At 45.6% G+C, this 23,577-nt stretch overlaps 1 protein-coding gene across 2 annotated transcripts in view; it reads right to left on the reverse strand.

The window, feature by feature from the left end:
- Nucleotides 1-398: 398 nt before the first annotated feature.
- The window catches only part of SLC35F3 (solute carrier family 35 member F3), a 401,456-nt gene continuing 378,277 nt past the window's right edge, over nucleotides 399-23,577 (reverse strand). For both annotated transcript variants that reach the window (XM_033196820.1, XM_033196822.1), the window contains 5 exons: nucleotides 16,111-16,330; nucleotides 8,447-8,572; nucleotides 6,235-6,427; nucleotides 4,719-4,808; nucleotides 399-1,870 (listed from right to left, as the gene is read on the reverse strand). In XM_033196820.1, coding sequence (XP_033052711.1) covers nucleotides 1,635-1,870; nucleotides 4,719-4,808; nucleotides 6,235-6,427; nucleotides 8,447-8,572; nucleotides 16,111-16,330 — 865 coding nt within the window. In that variant the 3' untranslated portion in view covers nucleotides 399-1,634. The remainder of the gene's footprint in view (nucleotides 1,871-4,718; nucleotides 4,809-6,234; nucleotides 6,428-8,446; nucleotides 8,573-16,110; nucleotides 16,331-23,577) is intronic.

Here is a 23,577-nt window from a genome sequence, read left to right on the forward strand (position 1 = left end):
TTTATGGACTGGGGCTGCCGCTCTGGGCGGCACCTAGAGACCAGTATAAACTGAGTTGCGGATCCTGTTCAGAAGAAAAAGTGAGAAGGAAGCCACGGCAGGGCTGAGCAGAGGGCAGGTACCTTGAGGGAGAGGGAGAGGAACAGGGAGAAGGAGGGGAGGGAGAGGCTGCCCCAGGACTGAGAGCTTCTGTGAGGCTTTGGGGATGCTTCTGCATTTCACTTGCGCAAAAGTCAATTCTATCGACACTACAGTCTCGTTTCCTTGAGGCAGATGGGCTGGCTTACCCACCTTGGAAGTTCTTAGGGGCAGGTGCAGCTGAGAAAAAGCCAGAATGTGGGGAGGACTGCTTCAGGACTGGTGCAGTGGGAAAGAATGGCCACCAAGACAGAACTGAATGCTTCTTTTTCAAATATTTTATTAATCTGTTTGGCCAAACAGGTAATGGAAACTGAGAATAATAATTTGCTAAAAACTTCAGGTCATGAATGCCCCTTTCCCCCAGGAAACAAAAGACTCCATGGTTACAGAATGCACCATTGGGTTATGACAACGTTTCAAAATAATGTTTCCATTTCATATGTAACAATGTAAACTTCAAAAATAGTAAACTCTAACCCCTGACCCTCTTTACAGATCTATCACAGATAGAATTTTCTGGCAGACCTAAATTGTGTAAGTAAACAGCCTGGTGCTTAAAAGTTTCATAAAAAGGTTTACAGATTTCAGTAAATAATTTTTCAGTCTTGGTCAGGAAGTAAAAGCAGCCAGCAATTCCCCTCCTGCACAAGGTACCTTATATGGGTATTGTACACCCTGGGCCACTCCGTATACACTGGCCATCAGCTCTGTCATTTTTGTACACAGACATACACATATATAGAGAGTTTTATTTGTTTCTAAAGATTTTTACATCTAAATTATAAGACGGCGCCAGTGACGTATCACGTCACCTCGCTTCACATAGGTAAAGACGAAAATTCTGTAGAAGGCACTGTGATTTCTCTTGCACGATCTTACACAGACACATGAGAGCAGGCCAGCCGGGGCTTGGACTTATCTTGTCCTTCCTGGTACCTGGCACAGACCTGTCCTCTGATAGTTTTTGATGTTCATCATCCATTTCTGCCTTGCCTCTTCACATCCCAGACATCCTTCCCTCCCTTCTTCCATCCCTCCATCCATCCAAATAAATTGACAGTATCTTTTGGTTCATTGAAACTCCTTAAAATTAAGAGTACAGCTCTGGTATAAAACAAAATATGACCTACCATAGCTGAAAAATAATCACAGTGTACAATGTCATGTTCAGTTGCTAAGATTCTAAACACTTGCCCTGACTTGTCAAGAATGTCAGCCATCCAAAACGATCTATGCAGGGATCTTTTAAACCCACTTTACATTCGTTGGAAAAGCACTGAGAGGTTCTTCTTTTCTCTTTTGTATTGAATTGGTACCCTTTAGTGGAAGGTCTGATGTGGAAAAGTGCAAGCAAATTGGACATGCCAATAAATACCATAGAACTTACCGCAGATGACCAAAACTGTACAGGTATGTACACCTTACCCAACTGAGGTTCCTCCCGGCAGGAATAGACCTCCCAGTCATTACCACCGAGTTCTAGAGGAGTGGTGTTAGCGGGCGAAGGAAGGGCGGGCTCTTCTGTTCTTGCTCTGAGGTCCTGAGCTCAGGTCGGCAGCGCCCTCTGCAGGCTCCTCCTTCTTCCTCACTTTGAGGCGGGTGAGCAGCTTGATCAACCACACATCCCATTCCTCTGGCAGGAGCAGGAGGAGAAAACCCAGGCCGATGATGATGATGGCGATGACCCGGACCCCATTGAAGACGATCTGACTGGTGTAGTGATCAATCACTGTGGGAGACAGAGCATGGAGGTTACCTAGCTGCAGGGCTGGGGGCATGTCCCCGGAGAGCAGGCAGGGCCTGGGGGCATCCTCCTCTGCCTGGCAGTGTTGTGGTCTTGCCTGGACCATAGGATTCTCCTCAGTATGATTTTGTTCCAGGTGGGCTGGGGTTACCTCTCGTAAATCACTCTTAACTTTATAAAACCTCTCTGGTATGAGGCCTTGCATTTGTATGTCACCTCCCAAAACTGACTTGGTAGTTCAAACATTGATTTATGTGATTAAAAAAAGTGAATGAAGGGCAATTGAGGAGATGAGAGATAGATAGATAGATAGATAGATAGATAGATAGATAGATATTACACACACACACATACACATATTTGACCCTGAACAACATGGGTTTGAACTGTACAGATCCACTTACACGTAGATTTTCTTCCACCTCTGCCACACCAAGACAGAAAGACCAACCCCTCCTCTTCCTTCTCCTCCTCAGCCTACTCAGTGTGAAGATGACCGTGAAGATGAAGACCTTTGTGATGGCCCACTTCCACTTAATGGGTAGCAAATAGATTTTCTCTTTCTTACGATTTTCTTAATAACATTTTCTTTTCTTCAGCTTTATTGTAAGAGTACAATATATTATACAAATAACACACACGATATATGTGAATCAACTGTTTTTCATCAGTAAGGCTTCTGGTCATCAGTACCCCATTAGTAGTTAAGTTTTTGGGGAACTGACAGTTGTATGTGGATTTTCAACTATTCAGGGGTTGGTGCCCCCAATCTCTCTACATTGTTCAAGGGTCAACTGTATTTTTTTTTTTTTTTGAGACAGTGTCTCACTCTGTCATGCAAGCTGGAGTGCAGTGGTGCGATCAGGCCTCACTGCAACCTCCACCTTCCGGGCTCTAGTGATCCTCCCATCCAGCCTCCTGAGTAGCTGGGACTATAGGTGCCACCACGCCTGGCTAATTTTTGTTGTTATTATTATTATTGTTATTATTATTTTGTAGAGATGGGGTTTTGTCATGTTGCTCAGGCTGGTGTAGAACTCCTGGGCTCAAGCGAGCATCCCACCTTGGCCTCCCAAAGTGCTAGGATTACAGGCATGAGCTCCCGTGCCTGGTCCGTATTTCAGTTTTTAATATTGGTTAAACATTCTGTTAATTCAGCAGATAAGGAGAACCAACCAGCCAGTCCCGTGAGCAGATGTCAGGGAGAACCCAAAAGCCGGGCAATGACTCTGCTTTGACAAGTGAGATACGCAGCAGGTTTCCCGGCTTCCCTCTTCCAATCAAGAGTGGCCTGGGATTTCTTTTTTGGACTCATCATTAAACCTTTTATGTTCCAGGTAAGTAATGAAAAATTATTTTAATTAATCTCTCAAACACCTGGTCATATTGTACACTCAAAGTAAGTTTCTATACAAGACAACTGGAACATGCCTTTTGGAGACAGGAACACGGTGTGACTACAAACTAAAGATGCAAAGAATGTAGGGGGAGAATGGTGACAAGAGATTTTTCAGAAGCCTGCAGTGTCTGGACCATTTTCCTTTTTTACCAGCTGTCTAGGAGCTCAGGTGCTTTCTGCATTTTGAAATGCTGTCTCATTGATTCTTTCATCTGGTTGTCACATTAGCCAAAGTAGCAAGGGTAGGTATGATTTCTCATTTGCAGGGGAGGCAAGCTAAGGCTCAGAGAGCAGGTGAGTTGGGACCACAGATCTCCAGGTGGGCTGTGGTGGTGCTGGGCCCGAGCCCTGTCTCCTGACGCCTCCCCCAGGCCTGGTACACTGCCGCAGCTGTAAGGCAGTCCTTCCAGAGGAGTCTGGGCCATGGTGGGGCAGAGAGGTCCAGGGCCTATGGAATGGGAGTGGTGGGAAACATGGGGAAAGGCTTGGGAAATTGGGGTGCCTGCAGGCATATTCACCACCGCATTGAACAGGATAAGGGTTTGCCATTCCCTTGGGGTGGGGGTGGCGGTGATCTTTTAATGGCCTGAAAGTGGCAGGATTTGGGAGGTGGCTTTGGAGGAAGCTGTGCCAGGGACAAAGGAGTGAGTGTTCTGGGGAGGACAGATTCACAGCCCTTTACTCGCTGAGAGAGGGACGCCTAGGGAGGTCAGGTGTGAGGCCAGGAGGTTCTGGGAAGAAAATCCAAAATTCCTATCCGTGTGAGCCAGGAAAAGGAAGGTGGTGAGGGGCAGGTGTAGACAAGCTTCTGAAAGAGCTGTCAACTGTGTGCCTTGGCAACGAGTCCCCAGGGGAAAACAAAGGGCGGTCCCGAGTTCCTGGGCAAAGGACGTTCCCTCCCTGTCTTCCTGGAGGTCAGGAAAAATCTCGTTCACGCTTCTTCAGCTTGTCAGCGTGTTTCTACCTCATGCCTTGAGCAAATTTTCTCCTCCAGAAAGTCACCTGCAAAAGTTACATTTTTTCTGCTACATAATTGCCTACATTTTTTAATAATGCTGATGAGATTCATTTCTGCTCCCCATACCAGTTAGATCAAGATGGTTTTAGACTTACTGTATCTTGAAGTGGTATGTGAAAATCAGCCCATTATGGAGAAAATATTGCATATATAACTACTATTAACATTGCACCTAAACGCTTTTTTTTTTTTTTTTTTGGCAGACGGTTAAACATGCATTCTATAGGAGGCACAGCAAGAATATATGTAAGTATGTATGTGAGAGTACGTGTGTGTATGAGTGTGTGTGTATGCATGAGTGTGTGTGTATGTGTGTGCATGTGTGAGTGTGTATGTATGAATGTGTGTATGTGTGTGTGAGTAGGTGACTGAGTGTGTGTGCTTATGTGCAGATATAGAAAGCCGCATAGAGTTACCTGCATTCACAGGTACGCTGAGGACGATTCCAAGAGACATCAGAGTGGGATATGTAACAGCAATTCCAAAATTTAATACAATATTGAATGCTGAAATAAAGAATGTAAATAACGAGTGTTATTCACGACTGCTCTGTACTTTACCTCCCTGCTGGCCTATCTGACCCAGGTTTCGCTGATGGGGCTGGAGTCATAGGAGTTACAATGACCCTTTGCTCTGATTCAGTGAACTCAGAGTTCCTCTGGGGGTTCCAGCACTTGGGACCAGGAGCAGACATTCTGAGTACTCAGCCCCTCTGTTTCCTGAGTTTTGAAGAAGGGAAATAAGTTTGGAAATGGTAACCACTGCAAAGGTGACTGGGACCATCTTACCAGTTTTGCTTTTCTCTGCTGCTGGCAATGAACAGGAGCTCTGGGAATTTTGTTTGTTTGTTTGTTTTTGAGGCACAGTCTTGCACTATCACCCAGGCTGGAGTGCAGCGCACTGTGGTGCAATCACAGCTCACTGCAGCCTCAACGCCTCTACTCGAGTGGTCCTCCCCCTTCAGCCTCTTGAATAGCTGGCACTACAGGTGCACACCACTGCACCTGGCTAATTTTTAAATGTTTATTGGAGATGAGGTCTCATCAAGTTTCCCAGGCTGGTCTTGAACTCCTGGGCTCAAGTGATCCTCCCGTCTTGGCCTCCCAAAGTGCTGGGATTATAGGCATGAGCCATTGTGCCTGGCTGTGTTTTTAGATGGAAACTGGATAAGTCACCTCCTTGGTTGCATTCTTGCTTAGTTCTAGACTTATATCAAGTAATGGAGACAATGATGATGATGACATTAATAATAATGATAATCTATGGTATTCTATAGTATTTATTGAACATCGACACTTATCAGGCAACTTTTTTTTTTGAGATGAAGTCTTGCTGTGTCCCCCAGGCTGGAGTGCAGTGGCGTGATCTCGGCTCACCGCAAGCTCCGCCTCCCAGGTTCACACCATTCTCTTGCCTCAGCCTCCCGAGTAGCTGGGACTACAGGCACCCGCCACCACACCCAGCTAATTTTTTGTATTTTTAGTAGAGACGGGGTTTCACCATGTTAGCCAGGATGGTCTCGATCTCCTGATGTTGTGATCTGCCCGCCTCAGCCTCCCAAAGTGCTGGGATTACAGGCATGAGCCACTGCGCCTGGCCCTTATCAGGCAATGTTTTAAGAGCTCTGCAGGTGTTAATTTACCAGTTCCTTGCTGTACTATGCTTAGTAGGTAACATGCAACACACTGGACTATTAGTTCATGATTCAGAGCAGCAGTGACCACTGTGACTACTACATTGATACTGGTTCTGGAATTCAAATCCAATGTCATCATTTCAAAGACTACTTTGTGAAACAGAAATATCTTAAAAACTGGTGAGAACGAACGAATAGCAATGAGCACTGTTTTCTGCCTTCAGGGAACATGTTTCCTAAGGGTCCTCTGCTGGTGATTGCTTTCTGGGAATTCTGGACAGCTGGTCACCACTTACTCAATAAGAGAACTGAAAATCCACAAAGATTTCCCCATGGAATGTCATCAAAAGAGCTCCAGTATTCCACTTTGGTAAAGTAGAGGATAATAGGAATGCAGGTGATGAAGAGGATGTTAAACACACCCAAGATGGACAAAAATAAGGCGGCTTCTCCAAACTTAGCACTGCCCAGGAGGAGCTTGAACAAAACCTGTAGGAGAAAGCAGAGGAGGACGGGGTGAAGGCTCACCTCAGACCCCAACATAATGTAAGTGAAGCAGAGTTTCCTCCACAACGCTGGGGTTGCACTGCAGGATGGAAATCAGATTCCAGGCGAATTCCATGGGGTTTGACCTGTGTTCATTTGCACACATATTCAAATCCCAGTGACATGGCAGAGAAGAGTTGCTCTTTGGTTATACAGAAAGCATCTTTGGGAGTCATGGGTTTTCATACTAGGTTTGATTTGTCTGTGTTGTGTTCCTGACACTAGATCACTCAAAAACATCTGCCATGATTACACATCCTCTCAGAGACCCCTAGAAGGGATCCTTGACCCTGTATAAGCAGGTTGAACACCATTGCTCCCAAGAAAGAGTGCTCTGGCTGCAGAGACATTTTCTGTAAATCAAGGGTGGAGGGATTTTGCTCATATCTGCTCCATCCCACCATGTCCATTCCAGAAATGGCATGGGTTTTAGTGGAATGCACTAAACTTTTATTTTCTTGCACCTGTTCTTTTTTGCACATCATTTCAGGGGTTTGGAAGGCCAGGAGGAGAGGGTGAATGTGATGGGAGTGGCCAGGAGCTGAACTGAGAGATGCAGGTGGCCCCAGGGCAGCTCCTGTGCCGAGTGAGCTGTGGTCTAATTTGAGTCTCTGCATCGTTGTCTCTCTTACTTTTCCTGCTTTCTCTTTGTTCAGCCATTTCCCAACTCATTCATGTATTTCCTTAAAAATGTGCAGAAGTATGGACGGGGAAGTAAATGGCTTCCAGCCTCTCACCTAGGAGGCCCCATGGACAAGTTGCAGGTGGTAGAGGAGTTGGAGATGGGAATCTGAATCAGAATATTGTGTTCATTGTGGATTGTGTTTCTCCCTGTTTTTTGCTCATTAGGCCACAGCGATTTGAGTCTAGCAGAATGTATGTAGCCTTCTAATATCTTCTGCATTTGGACGGTTGCTAGAGTCTCAGAGTGGTGCTCGATTATCACATCTCCTCAGTGAGAGGTGTTCAGAGAAAGAAAATGACATGTGTGTCTTCCTCTGTGGGAGGTGAGGGCAGGGAGGTGATGAAGGATAAGGCTGAGTTATTTCACTTGCCCAAAACCGGAACACATGGTACTCACAGAGCTGGGGGAAAGAATGTCTTTTCTTATGACTCTCTATAGTACTTAAATTGTATCAGTCCTATTGTCTGGATCCACAAAGGGCTGATAAGTGTCAAAACTAAAATCTCATTTCTCATTGAATCTTCTAGGTCAGTTCTCCAACTTGGAGTCCTGAAAATATTTGCATTCTCTGCTATGGATCTTAGGAGAAGGAGAGAGGAGGAGAAGGGAAGGGAGCAGGGAGAGCAGCCAGGAGACTTGATAAAGTAGGAGATGAACAGAGAAAGGCACCTGAGTGCGGGAATAAAAATTTGTTTCCTCTAGACCTGAAGTTGGCAAGTGCTTTCCCATGGTTCCCAACATTTCATCAAAATACTTTATTATCCCCATATTACAGCTGTTGTACTTTTATTTATTTAGCCTTCAAGGCAGTAATGGAAATGCATATGGATTCATAGCGAGCAGTGGCGGCTGCAAACACTGTGTGGGCAAAGATTTACATGACAAAGCTGCACCAGATATTCAAGTCTTCCCACCCCATAGGGTGGCAAATGATCTGAGCAAGCACTGAGCTTGTCGGCTGCCATCAATGACGTCAGGAATCTGATTGTGCCTGTGCGGATGGGCACCACTCATTTTATCTCAGATGCTGCAACGATGTGGCTACAGATAGAAAGGCCCAGAGAGCCAAAGCCAAGAGCAGTGGCACACCTCCCCCTTGCCCTTGACTGAAGTCTCTGTCTGCCTGTTGCACAGTTGACTCCAGCTATCTAGAGCTGCCTGTCCTGAGCACAGGTATCATCAGAAGCTCTTGAAAAGTAAAGGACCGGCCATCTAAAGCTGGCTGTGCTGGCTGAGGAGAGCCCAGCCAGCTGAGAGAGTTCACTCCCCGTGCATACCTTGTAGAGGGCAGACATGGATGCTGAGGCCACCACCAGTGCGATGCCGATGACGGAGTGGCTGTGGAAGCCATCAGCGTAGGTCATCATCACAATGCCAGCGATGGCGAGGATGGCGGCCACAATCTGGACGGACGGAAGAAAATGCTGGTCAGGGAAGTCCGGACGGAGTCGGAGGGGCCACACAAGCGCCAAAGAGCCGGAAACGAGCATGGGGTTCGGCCACGTGAGGGGAAAGTGGTGTCTCCTTTTTGCTCCTCCTTGGGGAGCAACAGGCAAAGGTTGACTCTTGTCTAAATTTTTGTTGCTGCTTAGGGCACTTAGCAAAGCTTGGCTTGGCCAAAGAACGGAAACTGCTGGCAGCAAGGAATGGGTGGCATGGTGGTGGCCAGTCACTGTGATTCTTAGGGACCTGGGAAGGAGGTGGTCATGGTTGCAGTGGCAGGTTATTAAATGGTCATGACAAGGCCTGGCAGATAATCCCTGGGCAGCCCCCGGAGATGACCTGAGTTCTTTCCCAGCCTTCTGAAAGTACCTCCTGTGACCTTGCTTTTATGTATTTCCTATCTCAACAGGGAAGCCACTATGAGGACAGAAGATCTTGTCCCCATTTTCTACCCCAGCAGTGGGGCCTGACAGAATGTCACCTGCCAATCAAGGCTACAAACAATGTCCTAACCTTGGAGGTACAGTTGCTTTCCTCTGTGGCCGTAGGCTCCTCCACCCTACCCACCAAGGCTCCCCTCAATCCTGTTGCTGTCCTGATACTGACTTCTCAGATGGGACAGAGGCCTCATGGAGATGTACACGTTACTCTTGTGCAAAGTGAAATTGCCAGAGTAAATAGGAGATAAACCATCTGGGACAATAGTCCTCAAAGGGGAAAATGCACCAGCACAGAGAATCAATACAAGGACTGATCTGAGGTAGCCATGAAGTTGCAGAAATGTCACCAGGTGGGAGGTGGAGAGGGGGTTGCAGTCAGTAGAACAAATGTGTGCAGGAGAAGTTTCCACTTCTGGATTTACTGAGAATTTTATCCCTCTTATGAATCATTCAAAATCAACTTCAGCTGTCTAAAACAATATCAAATAGCTAAGGTTAACTGAGTGATCATAGCATATATGTTTCTATGTATGTTCTCATTTTATACCACAGTGGATATTGTCATTCACCTCATTTTGTAGACATGACAACTAGGCTCACAAAGTTTGCCAAACCCACACAGCTGGTATGTGGAAGAGCAGAGTCAGATTTCAGGTCTGCCTGACTGCAAAGTTGATAATTACATATATATACAGGAACGCATGATTCACATAGGAAGTACTGCCAACTTACTGTTAGATTCAAATTGAGGTTGCCTTAGTAGTTAAAACATAAGATGTTTAGGTTAGTGAAACATAATGTGGCTTAATCTCACGCAGTATGTCTGAGTTACGTACTTCTCTTAGCATATACCTCATACGCTATATTTCTATATAATGCTGTATCCACCCTTAATGCAGAGGTATTGAGAGAGCAGGTGGTTATCGTGTACGAGAGAACTCCCTGGCCCAATCTGTCTGCGTGTTCTTTCTGGTATGGGAATTCACTTGCACTCCGCCACACCGTTTTGCATCAGATATATGCCTACATTTCATATTCAAATGCTACATGTACTGTGTAAAAGTGTTCATTAAGAGAAAGAAACAGAGATAGCAATACCATAAGGGAATTTTTCCCCACAGGAAAATAAAAAAGGGAAAAGTGAGAAAGCAGGCTGGGAAGGATTGGTTTCTGCTCCAGAGAACACATGTAATGCAAGGGTGCTGCCAGCAACATGCCAACGCGGGCAGGCATCAGAGGACTCCCAGTGAAAAGACAGGAGAAAGGAATGGAGAGAAGAAAATGGCCCAATTCCAGAAGCTTGGTGCATCTCCCCTCTGGAGATACCCTTTGTTTGTTTGTTTTGTTTTGTTTTGAGACAGATTCTTGCTCTGTCGCCCAGGCTGGAGTGCAATGGCACTATCTCGGCTCACTGCAACCTCTGCCTCCAGGGTTCAAGTGATTTTCCTGCCTCAGCCTCCAGAGTAGCTGGGACTACAGGTGCCTGCCACCACACCTGGCTAAATTTTATATTTTTAGTAGAGATGGGGTTTCACCATGTTGACCAGGCTGGTCTTGGACTCCTGACCTCAGGTTATCCACACACCTTGGCTTTCCAAAGTGCTGGGATTACAGACATGAGCCACCGCATCTGGCCTGGAGCTACTTTTTATCGAGCCTTTCCAGGCTTATGGCTGAAGTTGGAAGAAATGAAGGACAGTGAGGGGTGATTTTTTCTGAAGACTTGCAGGGCAGATTTCCAACCTCCTCCTCTCTTCTCTACTGATTAAATAATAAACAGCTAAAAGCTTCTGCCTGGGCTGCACTGTGTGGCTAAGCTGGGGGAAGGACAAGGGGGTAGGAAATGAGAGCATGGTTGGCCGTTGACCGTCTGGTCTGTTGAGGGGATAAACATCAGAGGAGCTGGTGCCACTCCATCGGTTCATTCTGACAGACGGGCAGGGGACTCTGATCTCCTCCTCCAGCCTGCTCCTGGGGGTCCCACCCACAAGGCACAGTGTTGACAGCCCTGGCTGTGGACCTTCCACTCTCCAGACATCAGCAGCCCTGCAACGACCGGCCCCATGTGCTGGGATGTGAACTGGGGCTCCTACCTCACTCTCAATACACTGTGGAGCGCAGCAGGGTTGGAACGTGCCCTGTGCCTTTGGGAGCAGAGCTCAAGATTCCTTCCTGATGCCTGGAATTCCTGTTAAGTTTCCAGTTCTATCTTTTAAAAAGTATGTGCATATGTTACATTTGACACCCTGACACATCTGAGTTTCTCGGTTTTCATGTGAAAATATTTTCTTGCCCATTTCCTGCACTAAAACAAACTCTCCAGCAAGGCCAGTCAAGTCCACCCTGTGGCTCCATGTGCTCCACGTACGTCTTCTCCCTACCGGGGCCCCTGGATAGGTGCTGAGGGTGGGTTTGGAATCATGACATCAGAGCTTCCCTGACCTCCCCATGCCTCTCTTTCCTTATACTTTCCTGTCCCCCCGGCCCTCAGTGTTCCCCACGGAACAATCCTAAAACAAAGCCTGATGGGTCACGGTGGCCCAAGACCGAGATGGGTAAGAACCACCACCTCTGCTTTGTCTAGGGAACAGTTAGGTGGAGGTAAGGAAGGAACACAGGCCGGGGGTTGCTGCTTAGCGTCTTCATGTCCTCACCCAGCATGGTGACCCACTGTCATAACCTGCCCAGCTGCCAGAGCTCCAGGTCTGAGTCCCATGCACCCAGGCATGAGTCACGGACACACCACTCATCTCCATGACAGTTCTGCTCCCTGCTCCCTGTGGGGCTGAATGGGAAGGCAAGGGAAACCCTTAAGCCTTAAAGAGGAGAGAGGAGGGTTGGTGGTACCCTAGGTGAGGTCTAATCACCGTTCAGACTAGGGCTCCTCCTGCTTAGTCTTGCTAAAAGGTGGCAAGGCCTGGAGCAGTGGTTCACACCTGTAATCTCAGTGCTTTGGGAGGCTGAGGCAGGCAGATTGCTTGGGCCCATGAGTTCGAGACCAGCCTGGGCAACATGGTGAGATTCTGTTTCTACAAAATATACAAAAAATTAGCTGGGCGCGGTGGCATGCCCCTGTACTACCAGCTACTCAGGAGGTTGAGGTGAAAGGATCACTTGAGCCCAGAAGGCTGAGGTTGCAGTGAGCTATGATAGCACCACTGCAATCCAGCCTGGGTGACAGTGAGATCCTGTTTCTGCAAAACAAACAAGCAAACAAACAAAAAAACCTAAAAAACAGCAAACAACAAAACATGGCGGACTGCATGTTCTCTGCCAAACATAGTCCCATTTGGAAGCTTTTTAGATTTGCACAGCTTCAGGCGATTTTACAGAAGGGAAAAATGGATTGATTTTTAATCATCCTTCCCCCAACTCTTTCCCTCTCAGCTCCTGGCCTGCTCTCATTGACTCAAGGAATACTGGAGTTTGGAGGGAACTGGGGGATCCTCTAATCCACTCCTTCTACTTCTGAGAGTAGAAAGTTGCCGGCCGGGCGCGGTGGCTCAAGCCTGTAATCCCAGCACTTTGGGAGGCCGAGACGGGCGGATCACGAGGTCAGGAGATCGAGACCATCCTGGCTAACATGGTGAAACCCCGTCTCTACTAAAAAATACAAAAAACTAGCCGGGCGAGGTGGCGGGCGCCTGTAGTCCCAGCTACTCGGGAGGCTGAGGCAGGAGAATGGCGTAAACCCAGGAGGCGGAGCTTGCAGTGAGCTGAGATCCGGCCACTGCACACTCCAGCCTGGGTGGCAGAGCGAGACTCCGTCTCAAAAAAGAAAAAAAAGAAAGTTGCCTGGGCTGTGAGCTCCACCATTGCCTGTCCACTGTGTCTTTCCCCATGCTGGGCTCAGGTTGCAGAGGGCAGCCCCCACACAGAAGGGAGTCAGAACCAGATACTGTTCGGGAATGGATGGCTCCTTTTGAAACACTGTCCACATTTTGATTATTGGAAACATCAGCTGGAATCTGACTGAGATGGGAACTGATCTTGGAAAAAGGTCCATGAACCCCAGGAATGTGCCACTAGGGTTTGAGGACCCCATGGGTGACCTCTCAGCTCACCTTCTGGCTCCTTCCCCTGCCTTCCTGGTTTAAAGACCCTCACTGTGATGGGTGGTCCCGAACAGCCCTGAACAATCGGAGAATCTCACCTCCCATTTTCCTTGACATAGAGGCTGTGGGTGGTCTCACTCAGCCTAGTCACAGCTGATGGGCAGTGTACACGCAGGGTTCTACCTGCTCTCATCCTACTCTTGCTTTTGCTACATTAAACTGCCTCTCTAAATGTTCATCCACCAACAAGAGAATTGGGCTGATCCATCAACCCCCTCTAATTGAGAAGGAATAATAAGAATGCCATTGAGAACAGACACCTCTTATTGAGTTTTATGTGCGAGGCATGCATCATCTTATTCTCACAACTGCTTTCTAAGATGAGTAGTAATATTCTCTCCATTTAACAGAGGGTCAGGGACATTTACTAGTTTGCTCAAGGTCCAAACAGCTTATAAGAGTGGAGCCAAGATCTGTGACCTTGTCATTGACTCTAGCCTAGGACATCTCCATCGCTGAGCTAGAACCCTGACCTGGAGAACCAGGGAACATAGAGAAAGCACACCCAAGCAGAGAGTCAGATGGCGACACAAGGAGCCAGCTTGGCTCCTTCCAAACAGACACTCCAATGGCTTCTCACCCTCTCACACCGTACATGGCCAGGAATCTCCCCAGCATGATAAGACACGTTTGCTTCCTTCTGGATCTGTGCACATGACCTAGACTTATCGATGTTTTCCAGGAACCATGGCCCTTGTGGTTTGAGTAATTGCCTTAATAACACAAGTCTCCTTAGCAGCCAATTCCACAAACATAAGGCTGTGCCTTCAACATGGTTTTTATGTCTGCTTGGCTCTCAAGCTCATATGCTCAGCCATCCAGGATGGAGAACCATGTTAATTCTTTTCAGTTTTTGGAAATTACCTAATGGACAGCGCTAGCCAACCCAGGTCTGAGTGAAGTCTGAGCGGTCCCATGCACCAGCTAGATATTATCTTGGAACTAAATCTCCATCTGTTTATCAAGGAGAATCTTTCAGTCCCTTTGGCACGTGGCAGTGTCTCATGATGGATTTTGCTAGCTCTCTGAACTCCTGAAGAAGAGAAAAGGGAGCCCCAACACAACCTGTGGCAGGAAGCTCTTAGATGACAGGTCATGCACTTCTGAGAGGAATAATGATTATTAGAGAGACTCACAACTGCACAGTGCTTTGCAAGTTACAAAATGCCATCAATGCCATCACTGACCCTGGCTCCTGGGAGCTTCATTCAGTGTCAGTCTAGTACCAAAGGCCTTCAACACAAAACTTGGCTCCATACACAGTGATCAGCAACAGACCAAACCAATCAAGTGGCCAGCATGGCCAGAATGTGCCATATTCCGAGGATGATTGTTGGATGGGGGGTTGGAGGGGTCTTATCCGTGTATAGCAATATAGATCTAGAAGCATCATATTGCTTTCTATGAATTTAGGAGTACTTTTCAAGTTTTTCACACCTCCTTCTCTTAATCTCAAAAAAAAAAAAAAATGGGTTTCTTCTGCTAGATGTAGAATTAACCTCGAAGCTTCTCTTCCAGGAACAGGGTCTCATTTGGAATTTTCTAGGGACATCTGAGTCATGCCAAAAATTTCCACAAATTCTCCTGGCTCTTTACATCAAAATAAAGTCAGGAAGGACATGGGTGGGTGGCGGGGGGACCCAGGACATTCAAGTCTTCAGCATCGAGGCAGGCAGGCTGCTGGGTGGCTCACTGTGAGAAGTAACTGCATTTCTTGCAGAGATGCATCAGATCATTTATTTGCTGAAAGCTTTTCTGGTGGCACAGAGAGTGAGTTTTTATTCCAAAATTAACATTAAGCCTCAAAACAAAATTTCCCCCTACTGCAAGCTAAAAATATAACTCAGAAGTTGACTCATGTCCCCACTGCTGTTTGGGTAACTTAGGTGGGTGTGCATGCACCATTAGGGTGATGTCATTGTTCCCAGGACAGTGAGGGAAGACCGGAAGTAGAGGGCCCTGCACTGGTGGCCAGCAGGGCTTGCTTTCATGGGACTGCCCCTCAAACCGGCTCTTAGCTTTGTGGCTGAAGGGGAAAGCTGTACACTAACTGCAAAAGAACTAGCGGCCTGGCCAAATGCTCACGGCGCTGGTTTGAAGCAAGGTGATGACGGGTCAGTGGCAGCTCCTGGCCACAAGAGGGAGCCAGTCAGAAGTCACTAGTGTTCTGCCCTGTGCGAAACGTCTCCTGTTTCTTCTATTCGGGGGACTCTCTCTCTATTTCAGCTGATATTTGATAGTGCACGTGTCCTATTTCATACAGCTGTTATGAAATCCGACGAGCTAACTTTGACTAGCTTCTAATGTTATTGACTGAGTCTCGGTTGTAAAATGAGCGGTAATTCAAGGGATATAATTTCACTCCCCCTTGGTCATTGGTTAGAAGGAAATGAAGCTGGCCCTTCACAGTTGGGATTTAGCATGAGTGTGTCTGGCCCACTCTGGCTGTGTACACACGGCCCAGGCAAAGGGCCAAGACTGCATGCATGCATGGATGCGGAAGGATCCTTCGGGTTTCACCCACATCCTCACCCGAGAGTGGCAGTGTTAGCAGAAAGCTCCAGGCTGCAGGGCACGGTCATGCCACGCACTGCAGCCGGGAAAGCCGCCCATGAGAGACTGGGTGAGCACGCAGAGAGCGGAGCATATCGCCATTCCCAGGCTGGGTCCCCGACTGGCACACACTTTAGGGAATGCTTGTTGAAATGCTTGAAATGAAAGGTGCTTTAATGAATGCTTGTCTAGTATGGTTTGCAAGCAAGAAGGTTGGCAAGGCACACCAAGAACCGGGCCCTCTGCTGGGCTCATTTTCTGCTGCAAATCAGAAGGAAAGTGGTCAGCAGCTTATGCTCATGGTCCAGCACATGGAGCTAAGCAAGCCGATGGGCAGGTTTTGGTTGACATGACTGAGTGAGGGAGGAAGACAGATAATAAGGAACTTACCCTCACTCCCATGAATCTGTCCCTGAGAACGATCCATGAGAGCAAGAACACAAAAGCTTTGTTGCAGCAGAACAACACGGAGACATCCGTAGTGTTTATTTTCTTTATTGCATGTAAGTACAGGTAGTTTGTGAGTGTCCAAAGAACACCAAAGGGTGCTGCCTTGGTAAAAAACACCTTCAAAGTCAAGCCATTGTCTCCAAAAAATCGACAGCATTCCCTAAAACAAGGAAAGAGAGGCATTGTTATTATTTTCCTGGGTTTAGACAGACCATTTATTTCCTATAGCAAGTTTTTTTTTTTTTTTTTTAAGCAAATATAGGAAGGGGCAGGGATTTTACATTATTATTTTTAATAAACATCTTTCTATTAAAGCCCTTCAACCTATTGCTTTAGTCCACTGAAACAACTGTTGCACAGTGATCTGATGTCACAGATTCTTCCTTCTGTTCATGTTAAGCTTAGAATTTATGGTTCTATACAGAAGGTAATGTTGGTGTTATCTGACCCGAAGGCCTAATTCTATGGTGATTGCCTGAGGGATCCTGTTACTTGCTGAGTAGGAGAAGGGGTTCACTACACCTTTTTATTGGGGTGGGGAGTGTTGTGGGAGAAGGATGGTAATGGAGGAGGATGGATACTCTAAGACAGGGTGTCTAATCTTTTGGCTTTTCTGGGTCACATTAGAAGAAGAATTGTCTAAGGCCACATATAAACTACACCAGCACTAATGATAGGTAATGAGCTACTAAAAGAAATCACACACAAAAAATCTCATAATGTTTTCCGAAAGTTTACAAATTCGTGTTGGGCCTCATTCAAAGCCAGCCTGGACCACATGTGGCCTGTGGGACAGGGGTTGGACAAGCTTGCTCTAAGAGAACACATTGAAACATACTTTTAAAAAGTGTTGCCCTCAAGTGGAATTACCTTTGTGATCAGGCAGGGGCAGTCACTTCTTGGGCATATCTAATACCTTTTGGCTATGATACGAATAGTGTTAACTCGCGACCTATTGTCTCCCTGAGGCCATGTTTTGGGTACTTATTCCACCATGTGGAAGTCCCACTTCTCTAAGAGACTAGAGACTATCTAGCACAGGAAGAATAAGCAGATCCAAAAATCCAGAGTCTAACGTGGGAATGAGATGAGGAAACATCTGTAGAAGAAAGTCTTTCGATGCCATTCTAGAGTCTAGGGGGAAGGATCACAGATAGTTCAAAAAATCTTTAAGAAAATTAAAGCCAGTCTTCCACATGCAGAAGAAGGAAGTAGAGGTGGCCGTGGGGGGCTCGGGTGTGGAGAGAGGCCACTGAGAAGGCTTGGTCGACAGCTGCCTGTTTCCTTGACTGTCAGGGAGTGAAGATCATTGCTGGGTTGGGCCCGATAAGCCAGGCAAGGAGATGGACGAGAGAGGAGGCACTGCTCCGTGGAAGTCTCTGTCCGGGCTCATGGACGTGGTGCAGCACTGCCACAGCTGGGGATGGCCTGCCAGCCAGGAAGGGAGTCAGCCTGCTAGTGATCTAGAAATAGACTCAGTCCCAAATGAACTGCCATGAGAGCAAAAGAAAAGACATCTCTAGAATAAAGCAAATGCACTCGGTTGGGGGAATAGCTCTGTTCTAGTGCCACTTAATATTAAAATGCAGAGAAAAAGGAGGAAAATTAAAAACAAGAGTCAAAGGGGATTGGGTAAGATTTTAAATTTAATTTTACTGTCTATTCTTCCTATCAATCTAGAAGGAAATCTTTGTTCATGACTCAACTATGGGATGTCCATAGCAGGAATAAGAAAACTCCTTAGAGAAAGGCATGAGAGCCCAGGATATTGAGAGAGGAGAAACATACTTACCGTTTTGTAGAGTCTGGTGCAGTGTGGCCACCTTTCTCTGCACACAGAGGCCTATGTTGCTTCTGAACAAACCGGGGCCAGGTAAAACATTCACATCACTAAATTTATCACGCAACCGATTCAACTGAATTGATTCCATTTTGGCTTTATATAGCTGCAACCCTCATCTAACTGAGAGGCTGATATTTCTTTTTGCCACGTATTTTTCATACAGTATTCCAGCTACATTTTCTATGGGGTTTTCCCAAGCCCCTGTTTGCAGAAGACTCTGTTCCCCCAGGGGCAGTGACCGTGAATGATGGCTTCCTTTATGTTTGTGATTATGGTGGCTACAAAGTGATGCTGGTCCATTGAGTATGACCAAAATAAAATACAAATATTCTTTCTGGCCACTCATGCCAACCTAGCTCCACTATACTTAGAGGTTTCCCTTCCTAAGAGAAGAACGTCACACAAGTAGAATTTCCAATTTCCACCTGGCTCACTGTCATGAAAAATAATTCATGTTCTGGAAGGGGCCATCCAAGGCTAACTGGACAACCTATTTCCTCTCTGAAAATCCATATTTGACTCCTCCAAAGCCTGATTGTTGTAGGTGGGATGGAGAAGGGAGGTAGGGCACAGACATGGCTTGGTATTGATGGCCCAAGTTGCTGGAAATGGGGTGGGAGTGGGGATCCCATCCTGGAGATGAAAAAGGTGAGACTCTGAGGCCTGGCAGAGTCCTGCTGGCCCTTTAAGGCATCATGGCCAGGAGATCACAGCTTAGGTTGGTGGATCTTGGTTCTAATGAGACCAAGACAATTGGCCCCCTGGACCTGTGAGCCTCATGATATTTTGAGACCAAAGACTATGCACTAATCTTCAGTGCTAAGAGATTAGTGCACAGTCTTCGGTCTTAAAACAGCATAATATTGGCCCGAAGCGGTGGCTCACACCTGTAATACCAGCACTTTCAGAGGCCAAGGTGGGTGGACCACTTGAGGTCAGGAGTTTGAGACAAGCCTGGCCAACATGGTGAAACCCTGTCTCTACTAAAAATACAAAAATTAGCCAGGCATGGTGGCAGGTGCCTGTAATCCCAGCTATTCGAGAGGCCAGTACAATATCTCAGGGTCTGGCTGGCCCATGTATGTCTCTGATTGCAAGGGAACCCAAGACAGATGATGAACATGAATCCATTTCTGCCAGAGACCTCCCTCTTCTTGGTATACAAATGGAGCACAGTCAACACTCTCTTGACTGACGCCCACATAACTGACTGGACAGTCTAACGCCCTTCATTCCTTCTGCTCACTGATGCTGCTGGCAGGCTAAAGACTAGAGGGTGGCAGGTTACTTCCAGAACACTCAAGTCCTTCTGTTCCTACTGATTGAGTCACATACAAAGATTTAGATGTGTTTACTTCTGATCCTGCTTGTGCCAGTTAGTTCTTGGTATTTCAGTTACACAGTTTAATTAAATATTTCATGAACCAATGAAACATGAGTGGGAAACGAAAGCTTTTTTTCTATGAAATCTAAATTGAGAGCTTCAAGAAAGACTCAATAAAAATAAGCAATACCAAGCCAGGTGCGGTGGCTCACGCCTGTAATCCCAGCACTTTGGGAGGCCGAAGTGGGTGGATCACAGGGTCAGGAGATGGAGACCATCCTGGCCGACATAGTGAAACCCCACTTCTACTAAAAATACACAAAAATTAGCCGGGCATGGTGGTGCGTGCCTGTAGTCCCAGCTGCTTGGGAGACTGAGGCAGGGGAATCGCTTGAACCTGGGAGGCAGAGGTTGTAGTGAGCTGAGATGGTGCCACTGCACTCCACCCTGGTGACAGAGTGAGACTCTGTCTCAAATAAAAAGCAATACTGCTACTGAATATTGAATTATTCAATAGAATTATTCAAAGAAACATGGTAAAAGAAAAAATTGTAAAAATCAGTAAGTTCTGCACTCATATTATTTGACAAATACTTATGTTCTTAGTACTCTTTAAAGAATCCCAACTGGGATAGCCTAACTTGACTTTATATTCTAACTTTTCTACGAATTTCTAAAATTTGGTTATATTATATATTTAGGGACAAGGATGGCTTATCATTTAATTCATATCAACAAACCCTGGTTTAGCACTTGACATTCCCACAATTCTAGACAAGGTCTTGTGGTTGATACAGAAAAGTAAAATTTTTAAGCTAAGGAAACGTCTCTTTTAAACTAAGATGAGTTATTTCTTTTGTAATTTCTTCCACTTCAGTTTTTCTATTTAGTTTTTTTCTATTTCAGTTTTTCTGGTGCTTCTTTTAGTTTGATTTTGGATCTTTTGGTTTGATCTTCTAATTTTCTTTTTTTCCTTCTCTCTTTCTCGATCTTATTTTATGGGAGATTATCTTGACTTTATATTCCAACTCTTCTATTACATTTTAAATATGGGCATCCTCCATTTAATTTTCAAGAGCAGCTTCTGCTCATGAGAAGGTGTAATCGGGGAGATGACATTTATCCTTCAATAGGAGGCAACGCAAGCCTAACATATTGACATAGGAGATAGATGGTGTGGAATATAATGATGCTATACTGGAGAATTGGGTTGATTGGATAAGTCCTCATAAAAATGTGGATTTGGAGCTGAACCGAAGGACTAAAGGATAGGAAGGATTTATATAGGTATGTGTGTGGTGTGGGGCAGAGATAATATCCTTGTAGAGGTAAGAGAAGATATTGTATCTATGAAACAAGAACAAATGGTTATTAAAAAGGATATAATCTTGGAAATTAAATATACGATGTAGCTACATTTTTAAAATTAATAGACATTTTGGGAGGCCAAGGCAGGCAGATCACTTGAGGTCAGGAGTTTGAGACCAGCCTGGTCAACATGGTGAAATCCTCCCTCTACTAAAAAATATATAAAAATTAGCCGGGTATGGTGGTGCACACCTGTAGTCCCAGCTACTTGGGAGACTGAGGTATGAGAATTGCTTGAACCATGGAGGTGGAGGTTGCAGTGAGCTGAGATCATGCCACTGCACTCCAGTCTGGGAAATAGAGCAAGACTCTGTCTCAAAAAAATAATTAATAGAAAAGTTGGAATATAAAGTCAAAATAATCTCCTACAAAATGAGAGAGAGAGGGAAAGAGGAAGAAGGAAGGAAGGAAGGAAGGAAGGAAGGAAAAAATAGAAGATTAAACCAGAAAGTCCAATATCAAACTAAAAGAAACCCCAGAAGGAGCAAACAGAAAAAACAAAGTGGAGGAAATTACAAAGTAAATCATTCAAGAGTTTCTCAGAACTGAAAGACATGAATCTTCATAATGTAAGGGGTCACCAAGTACCAACAAAATGAATAAAGACAGAACCATAACAAGGTGTCTATTTGTAAAATAAAGGTATACAGAGAAAACCTAAAATCTCCCAAGAGAAATAAAACAAACAAGGTCAAGAAATAGGAAATTGTAATCACCTCGGACACCACCACAACCAAAATGGAAGCCAGACAATCATGGCACAATGCATTAACATTTTTGAAGGAAAATTTTTTTTTCTAGCCAGAATTCTATCACCAATCAATTATCAATCAAAGGTGGAGGTAGACTGAAAGCATTTTCAGCTATGCAGTCCTCAATAGCGGTGTCTCCCAAGCCACTGGAGGACATGGTGCACCAAAGCAAGGGTGGTCTGGAGGAGAAAGATGTGGCAGCTGGAAGCAGGCCAACTCCACATGGGCAAGAGAGAAAGTGGGTCCCAGCATCAGCAGGGTGCTCTGCTGCAGACCAGGAACCACAGAAGGCTCTGGAGGAGATTCTCTGAGGAAGTCTTATGATTAAGCAAGAACAGGGAAAATAGTGATAGGCTTTTGAGGTGGCAGAACGTTTGGGGAAAAAAATAACAATCATTACATGGAAATCAAGATGAATGAGACAAAAGAGGGAAATATTGTTGACAGGAGAAATGATGGGTTTTTCACAAAAGGCGGCAGAATCAGTGAACAACATGTGTGCTTATGATAATGCAAACACTATTAACTAAAAATTGGGATATTATTATGTTGGGGGTGGGGAAGAAAGGGTAGGGTGAGATAGAAATCAGAGGATGTCTATATTTAAGAAATACGGAGATAAGAATTTAATTTAGCTAAATGGGTCTAAATACCAGAGAAAAGTATCCACAAGAATTGAGGGTGGTTGAGAGTAGGCAGATGTGGAGCTGGAAGAAGTTACTCCTCTTTACCATAATTCTTTTACTACTATTTTGCTTTTCCAAAGTATGTGCGTGCATTAAATTGCTAAAATTAAGTTAATTAAAAACACATAAGAGAGAGGTAAAGTTTCTGTGGTTGAAGCTGAAATGTGGGCACTCAGACAGCTTTGAGAGGTGCAGTTGGAAAACCACAGAGAGAGAAAAGCCCCGCGATTAACAGTGAAGGATGCCACAGCCCAGACAGACGAAAAGATCCACTCAAGTTCAAACAGATGTGAGTAGTAGAGCCAAACCTGCAGCCTGGCTTGTTCCTCAGTGAACACTCTTATGTTCCTCTCTTTTTCCCGTACCCATTTCATCACCATTTAAATATGTCTAAGTCTTTCCAACTTGAACATACTCCTGTACAAAAGCAAGCCTCTCACCCAGCCCCTTTCCTCTGTTCCCCTTTTTCATAGCCACACTTTTCAGAATAGCCATCTACGCTCATGTTCTCCATGACCTTGCCTTCCTCCCTGTCCAGCTACTCTAGTCCATGCCTGCTCCCCACACTCACTCAAACCCCTGGACGAACTGTGAATGACCTTCACATTACCAATCCCAGAAGGCACTTCTGGGTGTTTATCTTACTCTTGGAAGCCTCTGACATTGTTGACTGTTTCTCCCTGGAACACCCTCTTAGCTTCCAACTCAGCACAGTCCCCAAAGTTTCCTTTGACCTCTCCACACCCTTCTAGACTTCCTCTGTAGGCCTTCTTTGGTATTTTCTTTTTAAATTTCTTCTAAAAAAAAAAACAAAAAACAACCCAGGATACATGTGCAGAACATGCAGGTGTGTTACATAGGTACACGTGAGCCATGATGGTTTGCTGCACCTATTGACCCGTCCTCTAAGTTCCCTCCCCTTATCCCTCACCCTTCAACAGGCCCTGGTGTGTGATGTTCCCCTCCCTGTGTCCATGTGTTCTCAACGTTCAACTCCCACTTATGAGTGAGAACATGCAGTGTTTGGTTTTCTGTTCCTGTGTTAGTTTGCTGAGGCTCATGGCTTCCAGCTTCATCCATATTCCTGCAAAGGACATGATCTCATTCCTTTTTATGGCTGCATAGTATTCCATGGTGTATATGTACCACATTTTCTTTATCCAGTCTATCATTGATGGGCATTTGGGTTGGTTCCATATCTTTGCTATTGTAAATAGTGCAGAAATAAACATACGAGTACATGAGTCTTTATAGTAGAATGATTTAGATTCCTTTGTGTATATACTCAGTAATGGGATTCCTGGGTCAAATAGTATTTCTGGTTCCAGATCATTGAGGAATTGCTGCACTGTCTCCCACCGTAGTTGAACTAATTTACCCTCCCACCAAGAGTGTAAAAGTGTTCCTATTTCTCCACAGCCTCACCAGCATCTA

This window comes from Trachypithecus francoisi, unplaced genomic scaffold, assembly GCF_009764315.1.
Source record: "Trachypithecus francoisi isolate TF-2019V2 unplaced genomic scaffold, Tfra_2.0 Lachesis_group5, whole genome shotgun sequence".
In the NCBI taxonomy this organism is placed as follows: Eukaryota; Metazoa; Chordata; class Mammalia; order Primates; family Cercopithecidae; genus Trachypithecus; species Trachypithecus francoisi.